The sequence below is a fragment of the Narcine bancroftii genome, chromosome 2 (genome assembly GCF_036971445.1).
Source record: "Narcine bancroftii isolate sNarBan1 chromosome 2, sNarBan1.hap1, whole genome shotgun sequence".
NCBI lineage: Eukaryota > Metazoa > Chordata > Chondrichthyes > Torpediniformes > Narcinidae > Narcine > Narcine bancroftii.
Window position 1 is genome coordinate 298,175,931 of NC_091470.1, and position 27,400 is coordinate 298,203,330.

The window sequence follows — 27,400 nt, forward strand, 5'->3', positions numbered from 1 at the left end:
CTGTATATTCAAGAGGGAAATATTTGTGTGTATTTTGGTTAATATGGTTCATAGTGTGAAAAATAATTCTTTTTTAAAAAAAAAAGTGTCACAATGGAATACGACAGTCCCCTCCTCTTCCCCCCCCCCCCCTCCCCCACATCTCAACCTGTCGGCAACCTGCAGTTCGTCGGCATGCCACCCCCCCCCACCCATCCTTGCCAGCCTAATCAATACGGTCTCTCTACTCTCTGCATCGATTTCCCCACCACTGTTCATGAACCTCACCCCCAACTGTAAGCCAGTTGCTATATATTAAAAAAAAACAGGTGATGCAGTGAAGGGGACAGGGTGTTTATTAAACTGGAGGTCCAGGGACTCCTGAATGAGGGAATCATTGAGCCCAGTACCAGCCTGTAGAGACCACAAGTGGTGGTGATAAACTCAAGATAGTGATGATAAACACAAGATAGTGATTGATTATTGCCAGACTTTTAACTGCTGTACACAGCTGGATGCTTATCCCCCTCCCTCGCATTGTGGACATGGTTAATCAAATTGCCCAATATTGTGTCTTTTCCACGATCGATGGGAAATCTGCATACCACCAGCTCCCCATCTATCCGGAGGACCGCCTGTACACAGCCTTTGAGGCAGATAGCCGCATCTACCGTTTCCTCAGGGTCCCCTTCAGTATTACCAGCTCCATTTTCAAGTGGGAGAAGGACCAGGTGGTGGACCAAAATGACCTGAGTGCCACCTTCCTCTACCTTGATAACATAATGATCTGTGGCCATGACCTGCAAGATCATAGTGCCAATCTCCAGAAATTTATTAAAATAACCAAACCTCACCTACAACAGGGATAAATGTTTTCCACACTATCCACTTGGTGATCCTTGGTGTTATAGAGAATTTAGTTATTGACCCCGACCTTGACCATATGCGCTCACTGCTAGAGCTCCCCCTTCCCTGTCGCCTCAAGGATCTGAGAAGGTGCTTGGAATTCTTTTCCTATATTGCCCAGTGGGTGCCTAATTATGCAGACAAAGCCTGCCTCCTTATCACGTCCACACCCTTCGCCTGACAATGGAGGTCTGTGAAGCCTTCAGTTAGATAAAAGAGGACATTGCTAAAGCTGCAACACATGCAGTGGATGAATCTGCCCTGTTTCAGGTCGAGAGCGAGGAGTCATTTTTCTACCCTGGTTGCCACCCTGAACCAGGCATGTTGGCCCGTGGCCGTCACCTCCCATACCCTCCAGGGCCCTGAAATCTGACACTCCTCCATTGAGGAGGCGGCTCAGGCAATAGTTGAGGTGGTGAGGCACTACCAGGCCAGCAGATATTTTACCCTGCTCTCAGACCAATGGGCCATGCCATTCATGTTTGACTATAAACAGCAGGGTAAGAATGATAACATTTTGAGGTGGAGGATTGAACTCTCCACCTATAGCTACAATATTCTGTTACAGCTGGGTAAACTCAACGAGCCCCTAAATGCCTTATTCCGAGGTACATGCCAATGTGCAGATAGACTGCCTCAAGACCACAATGATCTCTGGCACTACGGTGTCATGAGATTTTTCCACTTTTATCAAATTTTATAATCTGCTGTACTCCATCGAGGAGGTCAGAGACATGATCAGTAACTGCCGGGTCTGTGTAGAGTGCAAACTGCACTTCTACCAACCAGGTAGGGTGTACCCGGTGAAGTCACACGGTTGTTTGAATGCCTGACTTTGGATTTTCAAGGGCCACCTCCCTTCCACCAACTACAACGTGTATTTCCTTACTGTCATTGATGAGTATTCACATTTCCCCTTTGCCATCCCCTGCCCAGACAAGACCACCACATCATGTCACTGCACTTGTTCACCCTATACAGGTACCTGGCATATGTCCATGAGACAAGCTGCACCAATACCTGCTGGACCACTAGTTATAAACCCTGAGGCAACAGCCAGGGAGAAGGAGAACACCACCGTGTAGAAAGCCATCCTTCTTGCCTTTAAGTCCAGAAGACTGATTGTCTCACTGGTAGGAGGTCCTACCTGAGGTGCTCCACGCAATCGGGTCACTGCTATGTACTCTCACCAATCCTACCCCTCAGGACAAATTTTCTTTTTTCCCAAGAAGTCCATGTCGGGGACAACCCTTTCATCCTGGTTGATGTTCCCAGGCCCAGTCCTGCTGTGGAAGCACATGAGGGGTGTTGGAAGCATGTGAAGGGCCATAAAATGACTCACTGGTCAAAAGGGTCCAGCTCCTCCATGCAATCCCCCAATGCACCTATGTAGCATACCCGGATGGGCGTGAGGAAACTCTCCATCCGGGACTTCACACGTGCGGGGGCACCCGAGGAGCATACCCAGCAAATAGCACCCTTCCCTCCCATGGACACTCATTACATACCATGGCACCCTAGCCCTGCCCCTGCTCTAGTCACTCCAGTCGAGCCCCAAAGCCCCCAGAAGGTCAACACAGCACTGGAAGACCAGAATGAATCAATGGCCCTGGCTAGAGCAGAGCAACCAACTCGCTGCTGATCACAACAGAAGACGAGACTGCTGATCAGACTTAACCTCTAAGATAGTGATTTTCAACTTTTTTTCTTTCCACTCACATACCACTTTACGTAATCCCTTTGCCTTCTGTGATTAGTAAGGGATTGCTTAAGGTGGTATGTGAGTGGAAAGGGAAGGTTAAGAGTCGCTGCTCTAGACCAATTGTTACTGAAATATTTTGCTTGAGTAAAATTGTCATTGGCCTATTTAGTTTGGAGTTGTAAAACCATGAACATAAGTCAATTAGGTACAATTAAAACAGTGGTTTTCAACCTTTTTCTTTCCACCTACTAATCACAGAGCACCTATGGCATAGGAAATACTTAAAGTGATATGTGAGTGGAAAAAGGTTGAGAACGACTGTCTAATACCTTTATGCCCCATGTTACCCCACTTGACAAAATTAAAAAAAAACAAGGGTGAATGTGGTGAACTGCTGTATACTCCTGTGGCTGTACCTGTGGCTCCTCCCTCTTGACTGTGTAAAGGCTTCAATGCCATAACCCTTCCCCAGAAAGCCTGGGTCATGGCACAGGATGACCTTCAAGTTTATTGTAAATAAAAGTCTATAATTCCTAACTCTAGTCTCTTGAATTATTGATAGTACATCTCTGATATACCCCATGACTCTGAAGGTTGAAGTAACAGAAGGTAATCAATGATTTTTTTTCAAGACTAGAAATGAGGTGGAAGTCTTCTTGCAAGGCTTTAAAGGCTAAGGCTATCAAAGAGGACGACTGTAAAGAATGTGTGTAATGGGACTAAGTAAAAGCTGTATTTTTTTTAAAATGCCTTATTTATTGTTGTAAAGTAAATTTTATTGAAATCTTCATAGAGAGCTCAGAAAAGAGAGAAAACTTAGGAAAAGTAGTAGCAAGGTGGAGACTCTGTTCCAAGAAGGAGAATAGTGCCGAGAGAGCAGACTCTATAAAATATGGCACTAAAGAGAGGGGTTCTTCTTCCTCAGAGGATTCCATGGGTTTTTTTCGTTGGCTTTTAGGGATTCCAGTTTGTCACCATCAGGGCAGGGTCATTGTATGTGTTTTTTGAAGGGGCAAGATCACTATTATTTAAATAATCTAAAATATTTTATTGTTAAACAATACTTGTTTGAATAATCAATATTGAAAGAATGTTAAAATTTATTAGTTCTATTGTTAATGGTGAAAAGGAGGCAGGTTTTCGCATACCTTAAAAATTAAAGGCAGAAATGGTCTTTTCCACAAGGAGCATGCTAAATTAAAAAGAGGATGGGTGGGACAAATAATATTGTCTTCATTTGGTTCAAAAGCAAGAGAAAAGATTTTAATTAATAAAAATATACCAATAATAATAGAAGAGACGCTGACTGACTAAGCCAGAAGATTTATAATGGGACATTGTAAAATTTATGGAGAATCATGGACTTTTATGAACATCTATGCACCAAATTATGATGATGAAACCTTTATGAAAGATATTTTTAAAAACAGCAGAAGACAAAATATACTGGTTGGAGGAAACTTCAATTTCTGTCTATATCCAATACTGTATATATTAGCCAAAACAGTGACAAGAGAAGAAGCTGCAAAAACAACACTATTAATTATGAAGGATTTAAATTTGATAGATTATATAGAAGCAGCTTAACTCCTTAGAAAGAAACTACTCATTCTACTCAAGGGTACATGATTCACATACAAGGATTGATAAGTAGAGTGCTAAAAATTGAATATTTGGTGAGTCTTCAGTCAGATCGTTCACCATCAACTTTATTGCAATAATGGAAAAACAAGAAAATATATAGAGATGGTGTCTCAAAGCTACACTGTTGAAAAGGAAGGACTGTTGAGAATCTATTAAGAGACAATTCTGTGAAACTAACCTTTTATTGATAATAGCTTTTTTAAATATGGGATACACTGAAAGATTATCTAAGAGAACAAATTATTTCCTATAAAAAAATTTTGACAGAATATGCTCCAGAACTAGATGGTATAGAGAACTATATAACAAAATTAGGAAATGAATATCCAAGAACAGGGTCACGAAAAATATAGACTGATAGAGAATTTTAAAAATTGAAATATAACACATTTCAAATGTATAGAATGAAAAAAAAAAATTTTTTTAACGTATTCGGTGAGCAGGCATATAAAGTTTTATCTTGTCAGTTAAAGGCAGAAGAGTCATCTAGAATGATAAATGCAATAAAAACAGACTGATATTATAGCATATAATCAAACAGAAATAAATAATACTTTTAGACAATATTATACAAAACTATATAAATCAATACTATTAAATGAAAATGAAATGGACAAATTTTTAACAAATGTTTAACTTCTAAAATTAGAAAAAGAACAAATTGATTTAGATGCCCCTTTCACAAGAGAAGAAATCTAGAAAGCCTTGGGTACTTTACAAGCTTACAAATCTCTGGGGGAGGATGGGTTTCCTCCCGAATTCTACAGACAATTTAAAGATTTATTGATACCTCTTGTGATGGATGTATTGGACCAGATGGTGGAGACTCAAACCCTCCCAGAATCTTTCTCAACTGCAATAATTACAGTGCCACCAAAGAAAGGTAGAGACCCATTAAAAACTTAATCATGTAGACCTACATCACTCCTCAATGCAGATTATAAAATATTGGTAAAGGTATTGGCTAATAGACTTGGGCAATATCTACCAAAATTAATGGATGCAGATCAGGTGGGATTTGTTAAAGGAAGACATTCTTCAAATAGTCTATTTAATATAATACATATGGCAAAATCAAAGTTGAATCAAAGTATAACTATCTCTTTAGATGCAGAAAAATATCAATTAGAATGGTCTTTCTTATTTAAAACATTGGAAAAATTTGGTATAGGCAGAAAATTTATAAACTGGATAAGAACACTTTATCATAAACCACAAGCCAAAATTGTAATTAACAATCGAATGTCATCGGTTTTTCCCTTCAGTAGATTGAGTAGACAGGGGTGTCCTCTGTTTCAAGCACTTTTTGTCCTAGCCATTGAACCACTGGTGGAGATTATAAGGGGAGATCCGAACATTAAGGGCTTTAAAGTTGGAGAGGAAGAACATAAAATTAGTTTATTTTCTGATGATGTGCTATTATGTATGTGTGACCCAGCTGAATCCTTGATAAAATTATAAACAATATTAGAAAAATATGGAAGAATATAAAGTTATAAAATAAATATGAACAAGAATGAGATAATGCCATTGAAAAAAAATTGATTATGAAAGATATCAAAACGGTAGTAGATTTAAATAGTAGTGGAATCAATTATTTAGGAATAATGCCATAATAATTTACAGGATTTATATACATTTAATTATACTCTTTTAGAAAAAAATAAAGATTTACAGAAATGGAAGGAGATGCTGATTACTTTAGTGGGAAGAGTAAACTGTATAAAAATGAATGTGATACCAAGATTACAGGATTTTTTTCAATCGTTACCTGTTGCACTACCTAAAAATTCTTTAAATTATTGAATAAGGCAATTCCTATGGAATACCAAAGTGCTGAGAACTTCATTGAAAAAAGTAACATGGGACTTATACTTCCAGACTTTAAGAAATATTATTTATTAGCACAAGAAATTTTGTTTTTGAAGAAGAAGACAGTCCCCCTTCTTGGATCCGAATGGGATTTAAATTCAATAGAAGAAGAAACTGTATTTATAAGTGGAAAGTTAAGTTAATAACAAAAAAGATGGATAACCCTATATTAATACATATGATTAGAATATGGCCAGAAATAAATGTGTATTAGGAAATAAAACATTTATATCATTAAGAATACCATGATGTAAAAATGTATTGGTGCCTATGGAACTGGGTAACAAAATATTGAATTCATGGCATAAGGGAATAAGATATATTGACTATTGCTATATGGAGGGATCGCATGTCTTTTGAACAATTAAGAAGTAAATACGGAGTGTCTAATGGGACTTTCTTTTGTTTTCTCCAGCTAAGATCGTTCCTCAGAGAAAGATGGCCAAACTTTGGCCCCACTTGAAATTAGTGAAATGGAACAAATGATTTGACTGGGGAATACACCTAAATTTATAACTAAGATGTACTATGCTCTCCAGAATGAAAGTGTGAAACCAGGCTTACAGAGATGGGAGTCGGATCTAGGTGTTGCAATAATGGAAAGATGTTGGCCTGATTGGTGTTTGAATAGCATGACATCAATTATAAATGCAAGACACCGATTAGTGCAACACAATTTTCTACACCAATTATATCTCACACCACAGAAGTTGCAAAATCAAAATCTGAAATAATTAAAAATGTGTTTTAGGTGTGGTGTAGAAATAGGAACATTTTTACATGCTGTGATGTCGTGTGCAAAGTGAGACCTTTCTGGAAGGATATTACTGAAATATTAACAAGGATAACAGGGGTACCCTTCATGGGCGACCTGGACCTTTATCTTTTGGGCAACTTCATTGAAATAAGCAATAAACGAACTAAATTTCATTTGTTAAAATAGCCTTAGCAATGGCTAAGAAATGTACTGCGATCACTTGGAAATCCTCTACATATAGCACGATGGACTGCTGAGATGAATAGCTGCATACCTATGGAAAAAATAATAATTTAAAGAACAAATATGAGATTTATTAAGATATGGCAACCATTTTTGTATAATATAGGGACCCAATTGCAATTATAAATACAATAGTAAAAAGGATAATAATAAATGCTCCTATAGTATAAAAACAAGTGACTTCCTCGTATAGAATTTTTGATGGTCAACATCAATGTGAGCCCTGACAGTGCATGGATTTATATTGTTGGGTGGAGGGGGGTTGTTTTGTTTGTATTTTTGAAAAGAAAAAGTTATAAATATTGGACAGTTTTCCTATGTATATTTATTTAAAAAAAATATATTTTTTTAAAAGGAATAATCCTGCATTGATCACATAGATGGAAGCTCATTCCACACCCATCAGTAGTGGAATATGTGTGTGGACCAAATTTAAATCCTTCACTCTCTGAGTGAACAAGTTTCTCTGAAAACTTTCCCCTTTCACCCGAAAACCATGTCCTCTCATATATATCTCTCCTAATCTATGTGGAAAGAGCCTACTCACATTTACTCTGTCTATACCTCTCATAATTTTGTAAATTTCTGTCAAATCTCCCCTCATTCTTCTATACTTCAAAGAATAAAGTCCTAACCTATTTCATCTTTTCCTGTAACTCCTGAAGACCAGCAAAATCCTAGTAAATCTTCTCTGCACTCTTTCAATCTTACTGAAAGCCTCCCTGTAGTTAGATGACCAGAACTACACACAGTACTTCAAATTTGACTTCACCAATATCTTATACAACCTCACCCTAACATCCCAACTCCTGTACTCAATATTTTGATTTATGAAGGCCCAGATGCCAATAGCTTTCTTTACAACCACCCCACTTTTCAGGGAATTATGTATCTGTATTCCCAGATCCTTTTGTTCCTCTGCATTCCTCAGTGCCCTGTCATTTACTGTGTATGTCCTACTTTGGTTTGTCCTTCCAAATTGCAACACTTGTCTGCATTAAATTCCATCTGCCATTTTCTGGCCCATTTTTCCAATTGGTCCAGATCCTTCTGCAAGCTTTGAAACCCTTCCTCTCTGTCCATAGTGCTTCCAATCTTGGTGTCATCAGTAAACATGCTGATCCAGTATATTATATTATCATCCAGATCATTAATATAGACAACAAACAACAATGATCCAAGCACTGATCCCTGAGCCACACCACTAATGAGAAGCAATCATCCACTACCACTCTCTGTCTTCTCCCATTAAACCAATTTGAAATCCAGTTTACATCCTCTTCATGAATATCTGATGTCTAAACCTTCTGATTTAACCTCCCACGTGGGACTTTGTCAAAGGTCTTACTAAATTCCACGTTGACAACATTCTCAGCCTTTCCTTCATCTACGTGCTTGGTAACCTAAAAAAAAAACTATAAGATTTTTTAAACACAACTTACCACACACAAAGCCATGCTGACTATCTTAATCAGCCCATGGCTCTCAAAATACTTGTATACCCAATCTCTCAGTAAACCCTCCAATAATTTACTACGGGCGTCAGGGTCACTGGCCTGTAATTTCTTGATTAACTTTTGGAGTCTTTTTAAAGAATGGAACAACAATCCTCTAGCACCTCGCCCGTGGCTAAGGCTGTTTTAAATATTTCTGCCAGGACCCCTGCAATTTCTACACTAATCTCCTTCAATATCCGAGGGAATATCATGGCAAGACCCGTGGATTTATCTACCTTTATTCACTGGAAGGCAGCAAGAACCTCCTCCTCTTTGCCCTGTCATTTACTGTGTATGTCCTACTTTGGTTTGTCCTTCCAAATTGCAACACTTGTCTGCATTAAATTCCATCTGCCAATTTCTGGCAGATTTTCAAGCCACTTCTGCTTGTTTCCCTTCCTTTCTTATACATTATCTCTGTTTCCTGAGTAAATACCAATGCAAAAAGCTGCTTTAAGATCTTCCCCACCTCAGGAGGCTCCACACACAGATGACCACTCTGATCTTGTGGGGGACCAATTTTGTCCCTTTCTATCCTTATACTCTTAACATACTTGTAAAAGCTCTTCGGGTTTACCTTCACATTATCTGTCTTTTTGCCTTCCTGATTTCCTTCTTAAATATTCTCTTACATTTTCTTTACTCTTCTAATACCTCATTTTCTCCTTGTCACTTATACCTTCTATACATCTCTTCTTAACCAGATCACCAATATCCCTTGAAAACCAAGGTTCCCTATGCCTGTTAACTTTGCCTTTAATCGTGACAGGAGCATACAAACTCTGCACTCTCAAAATTTGGCCTCTGAAGGCCTTCCATTTACTGAACACATCCACTCTTCCTAGATCTTTTCTCATTTCCACAAAATTGGCCTTTCTCCAATTTAGAATCTCAACTTGAGGATCAGACCTATCTTTATCCATAATTAACTTGCAACTAATGACATTATCATCACTAGACCCAAAATGTTCACCTACACATAATTCTGTCACTTGTCCTGCTTGTTCCCTAATAAGAGATACAGAATTGCACTCTCTCCAGTTGGTACCTCTATATATTGATTTAGAAAACTTTCCTGAACACATTTGACAAACTCCAAGGCATCCAGCCCTTTTACAATATGGGAGTCCCAGTCAATGTATTAAAAATTTTAAATCTCCAACTATCACAAATTTTTGTTTCTTGCATCAGTCTGCTATCTCTTTACAGATTTGCTCCTCCAATTCTCTCTATTGGGCGGGCTATAATACAACCTTATCAGTGTGGTCACCCTTTTCCCATTCCTCAATGCCACCCATATAGAATCAGTAGACAAGCCCTCTGGGCTGTCCTGTGTAAGCACAGCTGTGATATTTTCCCTGACTAGCAATGCCACTTCTCCCCATTTCATCCCTCCTTCTCTATCACTTCTGAAGCAATGGAACCCGGAACATTGAGCTGCCATTCCTACCCCTCCAATCAAGTCTCACTAATGGAAATAATGTCATAATCTCATGTGCCAATTCACGTCCTAAGCTCGTCTGCCTTTCTGACAATACTCCTTGCATTGAAATAAATACGCCTGAGAACATTTTTTATTGCGTACAAACCTTTGATTTCTGTCTATATGTGCAGTCCATGCATGACCTTTATCGTCCTCCACTTCACTATCTGCTTTAACACTCTGGTTCCCTTCCCATGAAAATCTAATTTAAACCCACTGGAGCAGCACTAGGAAATCTGCCCACAAGGATATTTCTTCCCCCTCTGGTTCAGATGCAAACTGTCCCATTGGAACAGGTCCCACCTTCCCTGGAAGAGAGTCCAATGATATAGAAACCTAAAGCCCTCCCAACTACACCATGTCTTTAGCCACGTGTGAGGCTGTATTATTGTCCTATTTCTAACCTCATCAGGACATGGCACGGGTACCTACCCTGGAGGTCCTTTCCTTCAATCTAGTGCCTAACTCCTGAACTCTCTTCAGGACCTCTTCACCCTTCCTACCTATGTCATTGGTCCCTATATGGACCACAACGTCTGGCTGCTCACCCTCCTGAGAATGCAGTGAGCTCAATTTGCGATATCTCGAACCCTGGCACCAGGGTGGCAACATACCATTCAGGATACTTGATCTACTCCACAGAACCACTTATTTGTCCCCTAACTATAGAATCCTCTATCAATACAGCTTGCCTCTTCTTCTCCCTACCCTTCTTTGTCACAGGACCAGACTCTGTGCCAGAGACCTGATTTCCATGGCTTGTGCCTGGTAGATCATCCCCTTCAACAGTATCCAAAATGGTATAGATGTTACTCAGGAAAAAGCCCACAGGGGTGCCCTGCACTGCCTGCCTGTCCTTTCCCTCTCCAGACCATTACCTATCTACCCTCCTCTTGCCTCCCAGCGTGATAATGTCCCTATAACTCCCATCTGTCACCCCCTCTGCCTCCTGAATGTTCCAGAGTTCATCCAAGTCCAGCTGCAATTCCTTAACTTGGTTTTTCAGGAGCTCCAGCTGGATGCACTTCTCACAGATGAAGTCATCAGGGATACTGCTGGCTTCCCTGACAATCACATCCTGCAAGATGAGCATTCCCCTGCCTTGGCTGCCATATCCATACTCACTAACACTCTCTCTCTCCAACCATCTCTATTTCTTTCTATTTAATGCTATTGCTCCTTTTGGATTTACTATGACTCTCTGCCTTAATATGCTGGTAACGTGGCTCCTGGGGAGGCGAAAAGCCAAAGTAAAAAAACTTTTGGCCAATTTCAGGAAAAACATTGGGAAATACCTCCCCAACTCCCAGCTGGCAATCAGGCAGAGTTCTAGGAGATTACTGAAATATATGATACATTACCAGCAATGCTAATTCTAAATCTAATTCTTATTATAATTGCTAAACTATCAAAAATTGAACTTCCTTTTGCCACTGCTCCCACCGAACCTCGCCTTGTCAGGGTCGGGCTCCCTGTCACCACTGACCTGTCGAAGGCCACCTCACTGAAGCCTCACCACCACTGACCTGTCGAGGCTGCCTCAAATACCACCTATCAGAATCAGCCTCGCTGCCTAGACTCACTGTCCCGCTTCACCAAACCCTCTCCACCACTGCTTGCTGAAGCCCTGCCACAGTTTGTCTTGCCAACCCTTTGCCCTCTGCGCTCTCCCTGATCACTTCTCAGCTTCTTTCTTCCTACCAGTATCCACTACTTGCCTGCAAGCCTATGCTCCTTTCCCTTCTTCTTCCTCCACTCCTTCCCTTCACCTTATTATTCAGGTTTTTACTTGTTTTACATGATGAAGTGCTCAGTCCTGAAATGTTGCTTATTTTTTACTTCCTGTGGATGCTTTGTGATCTACTGAGTTTCCCCAGCATTTTTGTTTATTACAGGTAAGTTATTCCTCAATTCTGAAGGACTGCTTAAGAATAATGAAAGCATAACTTTCTTTTATATTCAATCTCTTTATAATAAACTTGTGTATTTCCAAATTATTACTTGTATCTGCATGCTTGTATTATGGATTTAAAGATTGACTTGCACAAATTCCCTGCTATGTGTATTTAATCAAATGTTTTGCGTATAAGAGGAAGAAGGGTCTAATTGCCCAACAGATGCAGATAATATACTCTGAACAAAGCCTCGCTTTGTGTGACTGTTTTAGGATGAGAAAAATAATTCCATTAATGTCAAATTTCAGATATCAGTTAATTCATCCAAAGCAAAAAGATGTGTTATCAGCATCGCTCACTCAAGATGACCATTGTATACCTTGGAGATACTTAACCTCGAGTCAGTTTCTGAGTGGTCTTGTAAGGAATCCCTTTCACTACTGTACTTTTACACATTTAACACACAATTTATAGCAGGCATGCGAAAATCGAACCAGCAATTTCTAGTGGGTATGGGAATATCATAGCGACATTGTAAGAACACGGACAATTTATAGCAGCTGTGGGAAACATGCGCTGGCAATTTATAGCGATCATGGGAATTTATAGCGAGCATGGGAATATAATAGCGGCATTGAAAGAATGTACATAATTTATAGCAGTTGTGGGAGCGACACGCTGACCATTTTAGCAAGCATGGGATTGTTAAAGCATCCATGAGAATGTAATAGCAGCAATGAAAGAACATGCACAATTTATAGTGGCGTTGGAAATTTTGATCTTGGGAATATCTGTACTGAATGCCATGGTTTTCCTATAAATAGGACATTCTGGTTAGGGCACTGCACTTTATCAATGTTAATTGCCCTGACCTGTCCATGAGGGAGAAGATTTACATATCAAGTGCCTCTGATTTGAGAGAACATTATAATTAAAATCCTGCTTAACTCTGAAGCTTGTCTTCAATCTATTTAATTGATTCCTCTCCAAATCTTGTTAATGTGGTTGCAACAGAATATCATATAAATAATGGGCGATTGACATCTCTGAGAAAAGTTGATTGTGGGAGATTAACTGTGGCAGATACTGGTATGTGTTTTGTCTCATGTCCCATTTAAATGCAAATTAGTTTTGTCAGTCGGAATTTAGACTACTACAACCATGCGATATATGCGTGTGCGTATTATACAAAAATGTTTTTACACAACTTATGATTTTCTGCGCGTTTTGTGTTTACACATTATATGATTGAAATACAATATAGACTCTTGACACCACAAAGACCTGTCTGCAGTACTGAAGTGGTACTTTTTCTTTCACTACTGTAACTGTATATTCATTGTCTGTCTTTTATATTTATCCCTGTGGAAATTTAATGTCTTCTATTGGAGTTGACTTTATTTTGCAAAATACCTCTTTTACTATGGCAAGTAAGCATTTTAGTGCATATGTACATTGTATTTTTGTATGGAATTTTTATTATTATATAAAGAAATTGATGTGGCAAACATCCAATGTGTTTTCAATAAAATTCAATCTCCGTTGAATCTGCCTTGAAATGCTTCAGTCATTCTACCTCAATCTCTTTCACACTGATAGCGAAATACATACCACACACTCAATTTGGTGCTGTCAGACTAATATATAATTAAAAATACTCCTTCTCTCCCCGTCTTTTTCATGTTGTTTATCTCATTATTCTCTCTGGTCTTTAGCATCACCACTTAGACTGAAAGACGTGAGGCTTATTAACTTTTTGTTCTTTTAACTAGACACTAGTCAATGAAGCTTTGAGTTCTCACTCTGATATATGTGGCCATAGCCCACTTTTATAATGTATAAACATACTTTTACTATTATCCTGGTCAATACAAATCTGTTTCACCTTTATGAACTTTTCAAGTACAGATACTCCATAGAGCAGGTAAAATAAATCATTGTACTTCATTTTTTAATATTTAATTAAAAAAAACAAGATAATGCCTTGTTCTATTATGTGTCAATGAGGTGATGTTCCCAAATATTATGGATCAAAAAGATCAGTCATAATTCTTGGACAGGCAGGGGGAAGAGGAAACGAATCACTCTGCAGGTGCAGTCCATACATGCTATTCAATTATACATTTATACAAAATATATTCTTGCGTGGGATGCACAACTATTGTTATGGTTCCTGCGAATTAGCTCAACACTATTACAGCACCAACAACCTAGATTCAAATCTGGCACTGTCTGTAAGGAGTTTGTATGTTTTCCTTCCATGTCCTCCCATTTCTCTCATTCAAAAGATGTATGGGGTGGAATGGCCTGTTATGTGTTGTCTCTAATAAAAAGTAATATTTTATTATCGATCAAAGCAGGACTGTGCATAATCAGTTGCTCCTGACATCACTTTCACCACATCATGTGAAGGTGTATGCCTGTAGTCATGGTCTTAGTTATCACAAAACAAAGCATGCCCTTAGTAGGATTTTACGAGGATTATTTTGAGGAAATAATAAATAAAATGGATTAAGCAGAACCAGCAGATATGCATTGAGATTTCCAGAAGACATTTGATAAGATGACTTATAGAAGGTTTCAGAACAAGCATGCATTCTATATCCAGTTAGCCATCTCATCCTGGATCCCATGCTAGCTGATCTTCAAGACCAGCTTATCATGTGGATCCTTGTCAAAAGCTTGCTAAAGTCCATATAGACCAATGGTTTTCAAACTGCTCCCCTAAACTCACATTCCACCTTAAGCAATCCCTATGCCATGTGCTCTGCGATTAGTAAGGGATTGCTTAAGGTGGTATGTGAGAGGGAAGGGAAGGTTGAAAACCACTGCTCCAGACCAAATTGATACTGAAATATTTTGCTTGAGAAAATTGGCATTGGCCCATTTCCTTTGGAGTTATGACACCATGCACATAACAAGTCAATTATATATGATTAAAAGTGATTTTCATACCCTTTTTCCTTTCCACTCACATACCACTTTATAGCAACCCCTTACTAATCACAGAGCACTTATGGCATAAGGATTGCTTAAGGTGGAATGTGAGTTTAGGGGAGCAGTTTGAAAATGTTTATTGCTTTTCTTTCTGTCTTCTTGGTCACCTCCAAAAAACTCAATCAAGTTTGTGAGACATGACTTCCCATGAATAAAACAATGCTAATTATCTCTAATCAGTCTTTGTCTTTCCAAATATAGTTAGAATCCCCTCCAATAACAAGTCTGCAACTAATGTTAAGCTCACATGCCTGCAGTTTCCTGGCTCAACCTTACAGCCCTTTTTAAATAAAGGCACAACATTATCCTCCTTCCTATCTTCTGCCACATTACCTTTGCTCAATGATGATGCAAACTTGGATGCTTTATAACTGAAGCCAACTTTAGAAACTATACAAGAATGGTGCTTCATGGGAGAAAGTTTTAGAACACTACATTGGAGGGTTTGTGGTGGAGAGGAAAATAGACGTCCAATATCCTGGACGTGTTCAGAAAGATGTGAGAGGTAGTAGCCCTTCTTTACAATGGCAGAAGATGTGCCCTAAAGCTCTGGGGCTGTCTGAAGACATCAATGGACTGGCAAAGTATGCAGATTAACTGGAAAATTACTTTAGATCTGAAGAAGTCTAACATAATGAATTTAGGAAGGACAATGCATAATATGTGATGGGATACAGAGAAATATTAATGAAGAGGACACTTGAAGTATCGTACTCCCTGTATATGCCCACAGGTAGACATGTGGAAGAGATGTGTAATTCCTTATAATAATTGCATTTGGTATTGAATAGAAGAGCAGAGACTTTTATATTGTACCTGAATTGTAAAACACTATGTATCATTCTTTTGTATTGCATTACAGAAAGAATATTTAGGAGAAAATAGAGCAATTTCTTTGCTGATTATAGATTTTAAGATTCTAAGATTTTGGCTGGTAGGTTAGAAAATATCCTTCTCTCTGTTATATCTAAAGATCAGACTGGATTTAGTAAAGGTCACTATTTGCATTTTAACATCTGTAGATTAATGAATATTATTTATTCCCCTTCAGATATAATTCCAGAATATGTAGTTTCTCTAGATGCTGAAAAGGATTTTGACAGAGTAGAGTGGAACCATATATTTGAAACATTAAGGAGATTTAATTTTGGTATGGGCTTTATATCATGGATTAAATTTGATTTACCCCCTAAGCTATGGTGGTTACTAATAATAATAAATCCTCCTTATTTTGGCTGTTTTGGGGAACTAGACACGGGTGTTCCCTTAGCCCCTTGCTATTTGATCTAACTTTAGAACCTTTGGCAATAGCCATTAGAGACACTCATGAAGTTCAAGGGATTGTCAGAAACGGTGTAGCTCATAAGGTTAATTTGTATGCAGATAACCTATTAGTTTATATTTCAGATCCCAAAAGATCTATTCTAGTTATATTATCTGTGTTTTCTCAATTCAGCTCTTTCTCTGGATATAAGTTAAACCTTCATAAAAGTGGACTTTTTTCCGATTAATATGCAGGTCCCTATCTTCAGTCAAGTTCCATTAAAGATTATTAGAGATAATTTCACATACCTAGGGGTTAAAAGACTAAACGATTTAAAGATTTATATAAACTAAATTTTTCTCCTCTATTCGAGTATGTGAGATTGTCTTTTTCTAGATGGTCTCCTTTATCATTATCTTTAATGTCATATTAATCCAGTTAAAATGATAATATTACCTAAGTTTTTATATCTATTTCAAGTGATTCCAGTTTTCATCCCAGTCTTTTTTTGATAATATTGAATCAAAAGTTTATTCCTTTATCTGGAAGAACAGAAACTTTAGAATTAGTAAATTTCATTAACAAAAATTGAAAAAAAGTTGGTTGGATGTATGGCCCTACCTAATTTTAGATTTTATTACTGGGCTGTTAAAATTCATTATCTAATTTTTGGAATTTTTATTCTGACGTATTGGATCGTCCATTATGGACAGTTTTCAAATTGAGATCTATACAGCAGTATTCAGTGGCCTCTTTTTTGGGTGCCTCTCTTCCATTTAGGTTTACCAAGATCAATAAGGATATATCTAATCCAATACTCAAACATATATTGCAAATCTGGTTCCAATTTAGGAATTTTTTTATTTTAAAAACTTTGTCTTGTCTAGTGCTATTTGCAAAATTATTTTTTCAGCCATCAATAATTGGTCATTCTTTCTCTATGAAAAATTAAAGGTATTACTTCTTTTGCAAATTTATTTAAGGAAGGTTGTTTAATGTCTTTTGAACAGCTGGCAAGTAAATATGACTCACCAAATATTCATTTTTTTTAGATATTTACAGATTAGAATGTTTTTAAATACCATATTACCAGACTTTACATTTGTATATCCACCAGATCTAGTTGATAATATATTTCAATTGAATCCTTCTCAGAAAGGAATAATTGGAATTATATACGATAGATTATTGAAATTACGTCCAGTACTTCATGGTAAAATTAAAAAGGCTTGGGAATTGGAACTTGCAAGACCCTTATTGGAGGATCTATGCAACAAGATTCTTAAACTGGTGAATACCTCTTCATTGTGTGCCTGACATTCATTAATCCAATTCAGAGTGATGCATCATGTTCACATGGTCCAAAGATAAGAAGGCTGGTATCTTTTCTAATATTAACCTTACTTGTGACAGATGCATATCTGATATTACGATATTGGCACATACATTTTGGTCCTGTCCAACTTTAGAAATCTATTGGAAAGAAATTTATAATATATTTTCAACAGTATTTCAGGTGGAGTTATGACCCAATCCAATAACTCCTCTTTTTGGGGGTCATTGAACCTGACATAGGGAGTTTTTCTGTACCTACACAACAGGTTGTGGCCTTCTCTATATCTTATTCAAATAGAAAGATTCTAGACCTCCAACAGTGTTTCAATGGTTCTCTCATATTATGTTCAGAAAAAGTTTAGATATCATGTATTTGATTCATCGGTGCAATTTGAAGATAAATGGCAGCCTTTCATGTCTTATTTTTATTTGATGTAAATGTTTTTAATGTGATTAGATGTACTTACTCTTCCAGATGAGATATAATCTTATCTTTGTTTTTTGATTCACAGTATAAATCAAAAGCTACAAAATATATGTAACCCTCAGGATAAGCTGCTCAGAATTTTTTTTAATGTTAGTTTTCCCTTTTTCTTAATAGAGTAGTTTAGGTGGGTGCAGTGGCGTGGCAAGATGGCGTAGAGGGCAGACGTGCGGTCCTAATCCTCCCCAGCCAGTTTTTTTAAACACCTGTTTTTAAACTTTAATCTAAGTATATTAATGTTTTGTGTTTGCTTCTAAGTACATTAGTTGTCTGTAATGGCAGTTAATATTAAAAAAAACCTAAGACTCAACTACAGAAAAAACTACTTTTTAAAAGTAATGAAGAACTGAGGCCTACCTGTCCAGTTGGAACCACGGAGTTGCTGTCGGGAACTTCCAAGCCACAGAGAACTCCAGTTAGACTAAGTATTACGCCGGCGCCGGTCTTGTCCCCGCAAGATGGTGTTGGCTTCTTGACAAAATCGACTGTCATTGACCCGCGCGTTCGTGATGTCGGGCGCACGGACGACTGACTGAACAAAGAGCCCTTGGGCCTGCGCTGCTGTCGGGGGAGTTGGGGATGTGCAGGAAGGTGCTGGAGACTGCCCCTGCGCAGCCCCTGGCCCTACCGGGCATGCACGGTGCTTCCAGGGTCCACGATTTATTGGAACGTGTGTGGTCTGTGAGGGGGCCTGAGTGGCGGAGCCCTGATGTGGTCGGGGTGCCGTCGTCGGGTGTCCAGACCCGCAGCTGCACAGGAAAAGCCCTGACAACACTGGAACAAGAAGACTTACCTTTCATGGCCAGTTCACAGGAACAATTGGAGGAGGAGCTTGTAGAAAGTGGGTCTCAAGATGTGGCACTGGAATCCAGACTGAACTCTATTTTTACTGTGCTGGAAGGGATTGCTTACCATATGGATACTATGTCTCATCAAATGACTCAAATGCAATCTACAATGTTTAATGTCTCTGAAGATATATCTACACTTAAGAAAGATGTTAATAAATCCCTTACTTCAGTGGTTGTAGTACAAGAAATTTTTAAAAAGTTTGAGACAGCTTTCTCTGAATGTAAAGAGCAAGTTGTACGTAATAAAGATAAAATAGAGAAAGTGGAAGATTCGTTCGTGGATTGGGGAATTCAGAAGAGAGATTTATTGAAAAAAATTAATTCATTAGAAAATCAAAGTCGGAGAAATAATCTAAAATTGTGGGCCTTCCGGAAGATATTGAAGGTGCAGATCCAATAATTTTTTTTAAGAACTGGATCCCTGAGATGTTAGGTATAAAGTTAGGTATAAAGTTCTTTCCAGGTGGTTTGGTACTAGAAAGGGCACATAGAGCGTTGAGGAGGAAACTGTTACCGGGTCAACCATCAAGAGCAGTGTTAATTTGATGCTTGAATTATCAGGATAGAGAAATGATTTTACGGTTGGCGGTACAGAAGGCAAGACAAAGTCAATCTCCAATGATGAGTCAGAATAATAGAGTATTTTTCTATGCTGATCTGAGTCAAGAAATTATTAGACATCGACGTGAGTTTAATTCAGCCAAGGATGTGCTGTGGCTGAAAGGATATAAATTTGCTTTTCGATACCCTGCAGTGTTGGTTTTTTATGGCAGTTATCAGTCTCAGTTTTTTGAGAATGATCACGATGCATTGGTTTTCGCTAATTCGTTTCCGGATTTACGTGGTCAGGGAAGAATTTCACCGTCGTCACCTAAACGAAGGGCCAATGGACGTGGAAATGGACAGAATGGGAAAGATGGGAAGAAGGAGGCTTTGACACATGGTCCTAGTGATGTTGAAGATTCGAATCAATCTTTGGGACTGGAGTCCCAGGGCTGAATATATTAATGATATTGAATTACATTATTATTTATATTGTTTTTCTGGCTGGGGGGAGGTGGATGGCACTGATATCTTTGATAGTCATCTGCCACTGGTGGGGTGTTCCACACCAATTTTAGGGAATTACTACCTTTGGGTGGTTTTTTTGGGGGGGTAATTAATTGTATTCCTTTTCATATTAACTTTTTTATAATATTAGGGGAGGGAGAGTAGATTAACAAAAAACAATTTTTTTAAAAGAGTAGGTTAGGTGGGGTTTATATATATATTTACAAAATATTTTTATGTCTTTTCTGTCTTCATCCAGTGTAATATAGTTTGAAGTTTATCTTAATATAGTTATACATATGTGATATTGTATTTTTAGTTTCATTGTGCTGAATTTATTATAAAAACCAATAAAAAGGAGTGAAAAAGAAAGAGATGGATAGATGTCTTGACATTAAGGGAATTGAATTATGAGATGAGTGCAGGAAAATGAAGCAGAGGTAGAAGAAAGCTTTGAATGTTTGGTTGTGTATGTAAAGCAGTCATAGTATTGATGCACTTAGAATTTTGTCTACTGAAATAAGTTCATTCATACTTTATCGTGCCTAAAATGACTGCAACTTTTATTTTTGCTTGTAGGTCCTAAATGTCAAATGTGTTGAACACATGAAACTACATCAAAAAGAAGAAACAGAAGTTGATTTGTATCATTGCAATTGGGCAAACACCAAGTATCCAGTAATTACGTCTGCAGTAGGACTGCGATGGCCACTGTCATCCCTGGTGATCTTTTAGAAGTAACAAATACTCAGAAAATTCTAGCAGGGAAACGTAAACGTCATGAAACCAAATCCAGAAAATCTTTTCCTTGTCCGTTGTGTGGAAAGATCTTTACTAGTGTTGAGAAATTGAAAGTACATTCCTATTCGCACACTGGAGAAAGACCCTACAAGTGTTCACACGAGGACTGTACCAAGGCATTTGTGTCTAAGTATAAACTACTGAGGTATGGTAAACTATTCAGAGTAGATATTATTACTTTTTATTAATTGAGGATATTTGCCTCTGCTAACTTCACCTTCTAACTTGAGAGTAATTCTAAATTTCAGATTGACCTCATTTTAAACTCATTGAAGGAAATTATCTTCAGAATAGACATTGAACGAGTCTACAGCAAATTGGTTGAAGTATTTTTTTAATGATTTAAGATAATTGCCAAATAATGAGCCATAATTGGTGCATGCACCCTTGATTACAAGAAACAATTGGAAAATTGACATTTTGATTAATTTCTTCTCCCTCTGGGCAAATTTTGTATTGTGTTACAGAGATGAATAGAGGCAAAAATCTCAACCAGTGGAATATTGTGCACCTGGATTGCCAGTGCATCAAAAGAAAAACAACCTCAAAGCTTTCATTTAATTATTTTATGATTTAAAATGTGGGTATTTTTGATGTATTTAAAAAGTTAATGGCCCGAATCCAACTTGTTAGCGCAAGCAGAAGCAAACAGGAACAAGTCCAGGAATTAACACATGCAATGTCAAACATAGAAATTCAGGACATATTGAATGTCAGAGTAGTGGATTCATTCAGCTGCTAGATGTTACAAAGAGAGATTTAGATGTGGCAGGGGCAGCCATGGTTAACGCGACGCTATTACAGTGCTAGCAACCCGGGTTCGAATTCAGCATTGTCTCTAAGGAGTTTGTACATGGGCATGGTTATGTGGGTTTTCCCTGGGTGCTTTAGTTTCTTCTCACCCTTCAAAACATTATAGGTTAATTTGGATGTAATTGGGCACCATGTTTTAAATGACCGAAATTGACTTCTACCATGTTGTAAATAAAAAAAAATAATTAAAAGGAGGATGAGCAGGAGTAAAAAATTAATTTGGCTCTTGAATTCTGTTCGTGATTTAACTTGGCCCAGGATCTCTGCCCCATAAATAGCCATGGGGATTGTGTAGTTGCAACTAAAAAAGCAAGAAAAAGGTAAGTTCTTTCCTTAATTATTTCACTTCAGTTTAATGTTTTTAGATTGTTTTCATGTTATCTTTGTCAGTTCATTTTACTTCTAAGATGTTTAACTGGTCTTTAAATTTTTGATGAATTAGAATATATTTGATATTCAGTGACATTTTAAGAAACATTGCAGCTTTGACAGTGGAAGTATTGCCAGCATAAATAATGCATTATGTTGAACTTGGTGAATATGTGTGTGTTGTGATAGTGCCCTTTGCCAATATGATAATGGCCTGCATTTAAAAGACAAGGTATTGAATCAGTAATTAATTTGCCAATTAAACCGAATGTTAAGAGTTAATTAAAGTTAAAACACAGTACTGGAAATACTCAGCAAGGTCAGCCAGCATCTGCAGAGATAAAAACATTTCAGATCAATTTAAATATTATTAAGTGTCTCTTTAAATATTCTTATCAGTCTGAGTGAAAATGTTTATGTTTAAGACTGTTGTTTGTTCAAATAGTTCACAGATGGATGATCAGGATAGAGTTATTTGTATTTGTGAAACATTTCATTGGAGAGTAATATCACGTTTCACCATCCATATTCCTACAAGGTTATTTGAAAATAAAATATTCTAATTGTTACCCTTCATAAGTTTTAATAATAAGGATGTTTACTATTTCTGCATCAAATTCCTGTTTGTTGTTTTTACATGGGGTAATAACTCAAACCTGTTAATATAGCTATTAAAAAGTGGAATTTTTAAAATGCATGATTACATAATTGATGTGTAAATATTCCAATTTCTTTCAATTAATGTCCGATTATTAGTTCTGTTATCCATTTTTTGATTAAACTCGCATGCTTTGTATCAAACGTAAATGTTTACCCAAGGAAGATGTCATAATTAACAGACATTTTACAATGTCTTGGTATTATTAGTACATTTCTTACTTGAGGAAAAAAAAATCCATCTTTCCTAAATTCCAACCTGGAAAGGAATTTTGTTTTGAAAACATTCTGCCAGTGTATTATGCTGAATCATAAATTGTACTGCAATTATGCTGCCTCATCAATTACATAAAAGTGGTAATTACATTCATAAATAGTGTGTAAATCAGTAAAACATTCTATCCCATTTATTGATTGCTTGATTTTACTAAAGGGAATCATTGTTTTCAATTGTGCATGATTGAAGAGTCTTTGAAATGTGTTTAATTTTGGAAAGGTGTCCAATTACTGAATGGATAATCCCAACAACTGTAGGCTTTAAATCTTGTTTAGTGAACATTATCATGTTACTCCTAACCATTCTTCACCATTATTTTAATAGCTACAGTAATCTGTTTGAGTTATTATCCTATATTAAAATAGCAAACAGAAACTTGGTACAGAACTGCTAGAAAAGCATGAAACCTTGTTAATTCCTTATCGTAAATATCAACAATATTCATTCTAAGTTTAGAAAAAAAGAGCTTGTTTTTTTAGTTTATAAGCTAAGTGTTTTCCAGCATTAATAATGAGCCAGTTTCTGTCCATTCCCATGCTTGCTTATGTCATAGGTAGAGACTCTATTCTTTCAGATCATAATGGGGTTTTCGGTGATCACGTGTAGAGGCCTTACCTCTGAATACCCCAGATAGCAACTAAGCCAGGGAGATGTTTAACAGCTAGCAAGAAAATCAGCTTAAAATTTTTGACCATCTCAGACATTTAGAATTAAAATTGAACTAAATACTTTAAAAATTAATTTAAAAAATAAAACATTTGTCAATGATTAAGCATGAAGCTAAAGTAAATTACTAAACACCTTCTCTGTGCCTTGTCATTCATATGCTTGCAATCTTCAGTGGAATCATATCTGGCACAGTGTTCAAGAGACAAGGATCCTCACCAAGATTAGACCTCTTCAAGGGATTCCATAGGATCTCCAGTGGCTTTCTGATTATTTCAGTGTGTTTCGTTCTTACTCATTTTTCAGCAAGGCCATGGGTATCTCTGATGCACGTTGTCATCTGTTCTGATCAAAACCATAGCAAAACTATCCATGGCCATTATAATTTTGTGAACTTGAGATCGTTGGCTTTTGTACAGTCAGATTTTCATATTATTCAACAAATTTTGATTGCATAGAAATTTTAAAAACTGGTAAGGAATACTTTGACATTCAAAGTTTAATCTTTGGTCTAAATTTTAGGTGGCCATAAATTTAGTACAAATGTATTTTTCATGATTTAAAATGATTTTAAGAATGCACAAATTTATTTTAATATTTAAAGGCCTTTACCAAAACAAAGGAAAGTAAATTTACAACATTGATTTTGAAAGATTAATTGTAATCAGACCTCATTAATTGCAGATTATAAAACAGAAAATACTGGAAACACTGAACAGTTTGGGCATCTATGGAAGGAGAAACAGTTAACAGATTTAGGTCTGGTTCCTAGATCTAAAATGTTATCTGTTTCTTTTTCCACAGACACTGCCTGTCCTGCTGAGTATTTCCAGTACTTTCTGTACTTATTTCAGAACTGCAGCATCTGCAGATCTTTGATTATACGTAACAGAATACCTATCTCCTAACAGGGAGAGCTCGTACACATGAGGTTTCCGGTATAAATAATCACTTGTGTCTGTTCAAGGCATATGGCCACCCATTCACCTCAGAAGACCCACAAATGTACTTACTGTGAGAAAATGTTCCATCGTAAAGATCATCTAAAGAATCATCTGCAAACACATGATCCAAACAAGGAAACCTTCAAGTGTGAGGAGTGTGGGAAAAACTACAATACAAAGCTTGGTTTTAAGCGTCATTTAGCTCTGCATTCTGCAACTAGTGGTGACCTTACTTGTAAAGTGTGCTTACAAACATTTGAAAGCACAGGAGTGTTATTGGAGCATCTGAAGACACATGCTGGCAAGTCATCTAGTGGGACAAAGGAAAAAAAACACCAATGTTATCATTGTGACCGTTGTTTCTACACTCGTAAAGATGTTCGAAGACACTTGGTTGTACATACAGGAAGGAAAGACTTTCTTTGTCAGTATTGTGCTCAGAGATTTGGTCGGAAGGACCATCTGACCCGCCACATGAAGAAAAGTCACTCGCAGGAACTGCTGAAGGTGAAAACAGAACCATCAGATTTTATGGATCTACTTGGCTCTAATAGTTCATTGTCATTAAAAGATGAGCTAAGTTCCGTAGTTTCCAATGAATTAACAGCTAGATCATTTACAAACACTTTACAAATGAATATCTATAGTGCCCATATTCAGACCATGCAAACATTAGGGGCAACAAATCAAATGGTCTCGACTCCATTACCTTTAGGGATGGGTTGTCCACTAGAAATTGAGACTTCAATTCGCTCTCCTCAAGAACTTTCTTCAAAATATTTTCTTGGTTCTACCTCATACGCCATTGCAATGTCTGAAAAAGGACAACCATTAAAGAGTGAAATAGACAGCAATTTAATGGATGTACATAGTGATTTGCTTCCATCTGCCCATGACACTCAATCATCATCATTGAAACAAGGCATGGAGTCCCACCCAGGGTCTTTGGGTGATGGATCTGGGGATATTTTGTTTTCAAAAAGCCCAGCACTCCTCAGTGAACCTCCAAATACATCATCTTTAGACTTTTCTCAGTTATTAAGTTTCCTACCGTTAAATAATTCTTCATTGAATCAGCCAGTTTCTTTGGGCAATTCTGGTGTGTGTTATACACAGGAGGATTCTCCTACATCTCTAATTCCTCTCCCACCCCAGTACCAGGATTCACAGGAAGCTGGTAGCAGCATTAATCTCAATGCTCTGCATCCCTTATCAACAGTCTTCTCAACCAATTTGAGCACAACAACCCTACCACGTTTTCATCAGGCTTTTCAGTAGATAGAATGAAATTTCTTAACCGTTTCCTTCCCCTAATATTGTAATGCTAATTATTATGAGGAAACTTTAAATCATTGGACTGTAAACTCCTTAATGGTTTGTAACATCAGTGTTACTTTGTGAATAATCACCTGAGGCAACCAAAAACAAGAAAAAAGCATCCAGCAAGGTACTGTTTATTTTTGGTCATCGTAGGAACATTCTACTGAGCAGTTGAATTCTAATAATACACATTGGGGAGTATATTTGTGTCTAAACCACCATAAATAGACTCTCAGATTTAGATGTTTCCAATAAGAATTTTATACACAATAACACAGCATTCAACTTTTCATCACCATGGCACAATAACCAGTCTTTCAGATTTGTATTTCAGATAGTGACTGCAAAATTCAAAGTGCTTCAGACCTTTTAAGAAAACTATCTTCCGTTTTTTAAAAGATTGCTGCTTTGCTTTACGATTTTGCACAGTTCCATCCTTTGGATCTTTTGAGAGTGCAGTTTTGCATTTAAAAATGTTTGAACACCAAAAATGTTTTCAACTTTGGTCATATCAATTCACCAAAGTTCATTTTGTTTATAATCCATTGACTTTTTTCAGACAATGCTGAATATGGTTTACCTTTCAAGAAACTAGGTGATTTTTTTTTTAATGAGGCATACCATCAAATTTGATCTTGTAGCTTAAAAAAAAGTCTGGAAGATAATTTTCAATTCCTTGTGATAGTATAGCATTATAAATTAGTTATTTTAAACATGAACTGATTATATTAGCTTTCCAAAATTATGCATTTAATGAAGATTATGAAGTATTACTGTATATCATTAATGATGAACTCACCTTCTGAATTGGATATATGAATAAAAGCTACAAATATATTTCAGTTTTGATCTCAAATCATACCTATTTATCTGTTAATGATTATTGATTTTACCCAATAAATATGAAATATGCCCTTAAAATAAAACAGTCAACAAAATAAAACACCAAAGCAAAACACCACCTTAAAAGATGAAGATAAGAAGCATTTAAGAAGCATTTTTGCATTTCTCTTTATTTAAGCAACTTCTCAAATCATGTTGTGCATTAGTTTTACCATCGCCACAAAGAGCAAAAAAAAAGCATGTTTTGAGGGGAAAAAAGGCTCAATAATATAACATTTTTACCCATTTTTGTGCAGTGGGCTATTCCAAATATGAAATTATTTCAACAGCTTTGAAAATTCACTTCCATATTTGCATTTTGTGCTGCTCAAATATAAAATCCTAAATGTTTAAAATTAAAATAGTTTAGTAGATGAAAGGAATTGAATCATTCAGATTTATTTTGGGCAAAAACTCTAATCTATTCTCAACTAAAACCAATTGTACTGACTGAAGCAGTTTCTCATATTAGAACAAAAAATGATGGCAATATTCAGCTGATCAGGCAACATCTGTGGAGAGGGAGAAACAGCTTTTGGGTTGATCATCTTTTCCTTTTGTATATCTTGTATGTATAGTAGTACCTTAATTCAGATAGACATATTAGAGAATTATTAATTTGGATTTAAATGACAGAATGAAATTCTGTTTGGAATAGTTTTTGAGGAATACTTTTTGTACTATTCAGAATAGATGAGTATAATTTCTTGATA

The 27,400-nt window shown here is 36.9% G+C and overlaps 2 protein-coding genes across 4 annotated transcripts in view; both read left to right on the forward strand.

The window, feature by feature from the left end:
- The window catches only part of sdr16c5b (short chain dehydrogenase/reductase family 16C, member 5b), a 131,693-nt gene extending 111,062 nt beyond the window's left edge, over positions 1 to 20,631 (forward strand). Inside the window, exon 7 of one of the 2 annotated variants that reach the window (XM_069921459.1) lies at positions 20,538 to 20,631. In XM_069921459.1, the coding sequence (XP_069777560.1) occupies positions 20,538 to 20,544 (7 nt within the window). In that variant the 3' untranslated portion in view covers positions 20,545 to 20,631. Of the gene's footprint in view, positions 1 to 6,518; positions 6,538 to 20,537 lie in introns of those variants that run through there. The other variant, XM_069921460.1, reaches the window with a different exon arrangement.
- Positions 20,632 to 20,649: 18 nt separating this feature from the next.
- plag1 (pleiomorphic adenoma gene 1) lies at positions 20,650 to 26,421 on the forward strand. 2 transcript variants are annotated; one of them, XM_069921457.1, is made up of 2 exons: positions 20,650 to 20,904; positions 24,509 to 26,421. In XM_069921457.1, the coding sequence occupies exons 1-2, from the start codon at positions 20,663 to 20,665 to the stop codon at positions 25,761 to 25,763; spliced, it is 1,497 nt and encodes a 498-aa protein (XP_069777558.1). In that variant the 5' UTR covers positions 20,650 to 20,662; the 3' UTR covers positions 25,764 to 26,421. The 2 variants fall into 2 exon arrangements, with proteins under 2 accessions (XP_069777558.1, XP_069777559.1); XM_069921458.1 differs by having other exon boundaries at positions 20,818 to 20,904; positions 24,453 to 26,421.
- Positions 26,422 to 27,400: the final 979 nt, after the last annotated feature.

Bases quoted from the DNA above. Each gene is read 5' to 3' on its own strand.
- plag1 (XM_069921457.1), top strand. From the start codon at position 20,663: ATGGCCACTGTCATCCCTGGTGATCTTTTAGAAGTAACAAATACTCAG. The intron at 20,905-24,508 runs GTATGGTAAACT...TGTCTGTTCAAG, and splicing joins TCTAAGTATAAACTACTGAG to GCATATGGCCACCCATTCAC.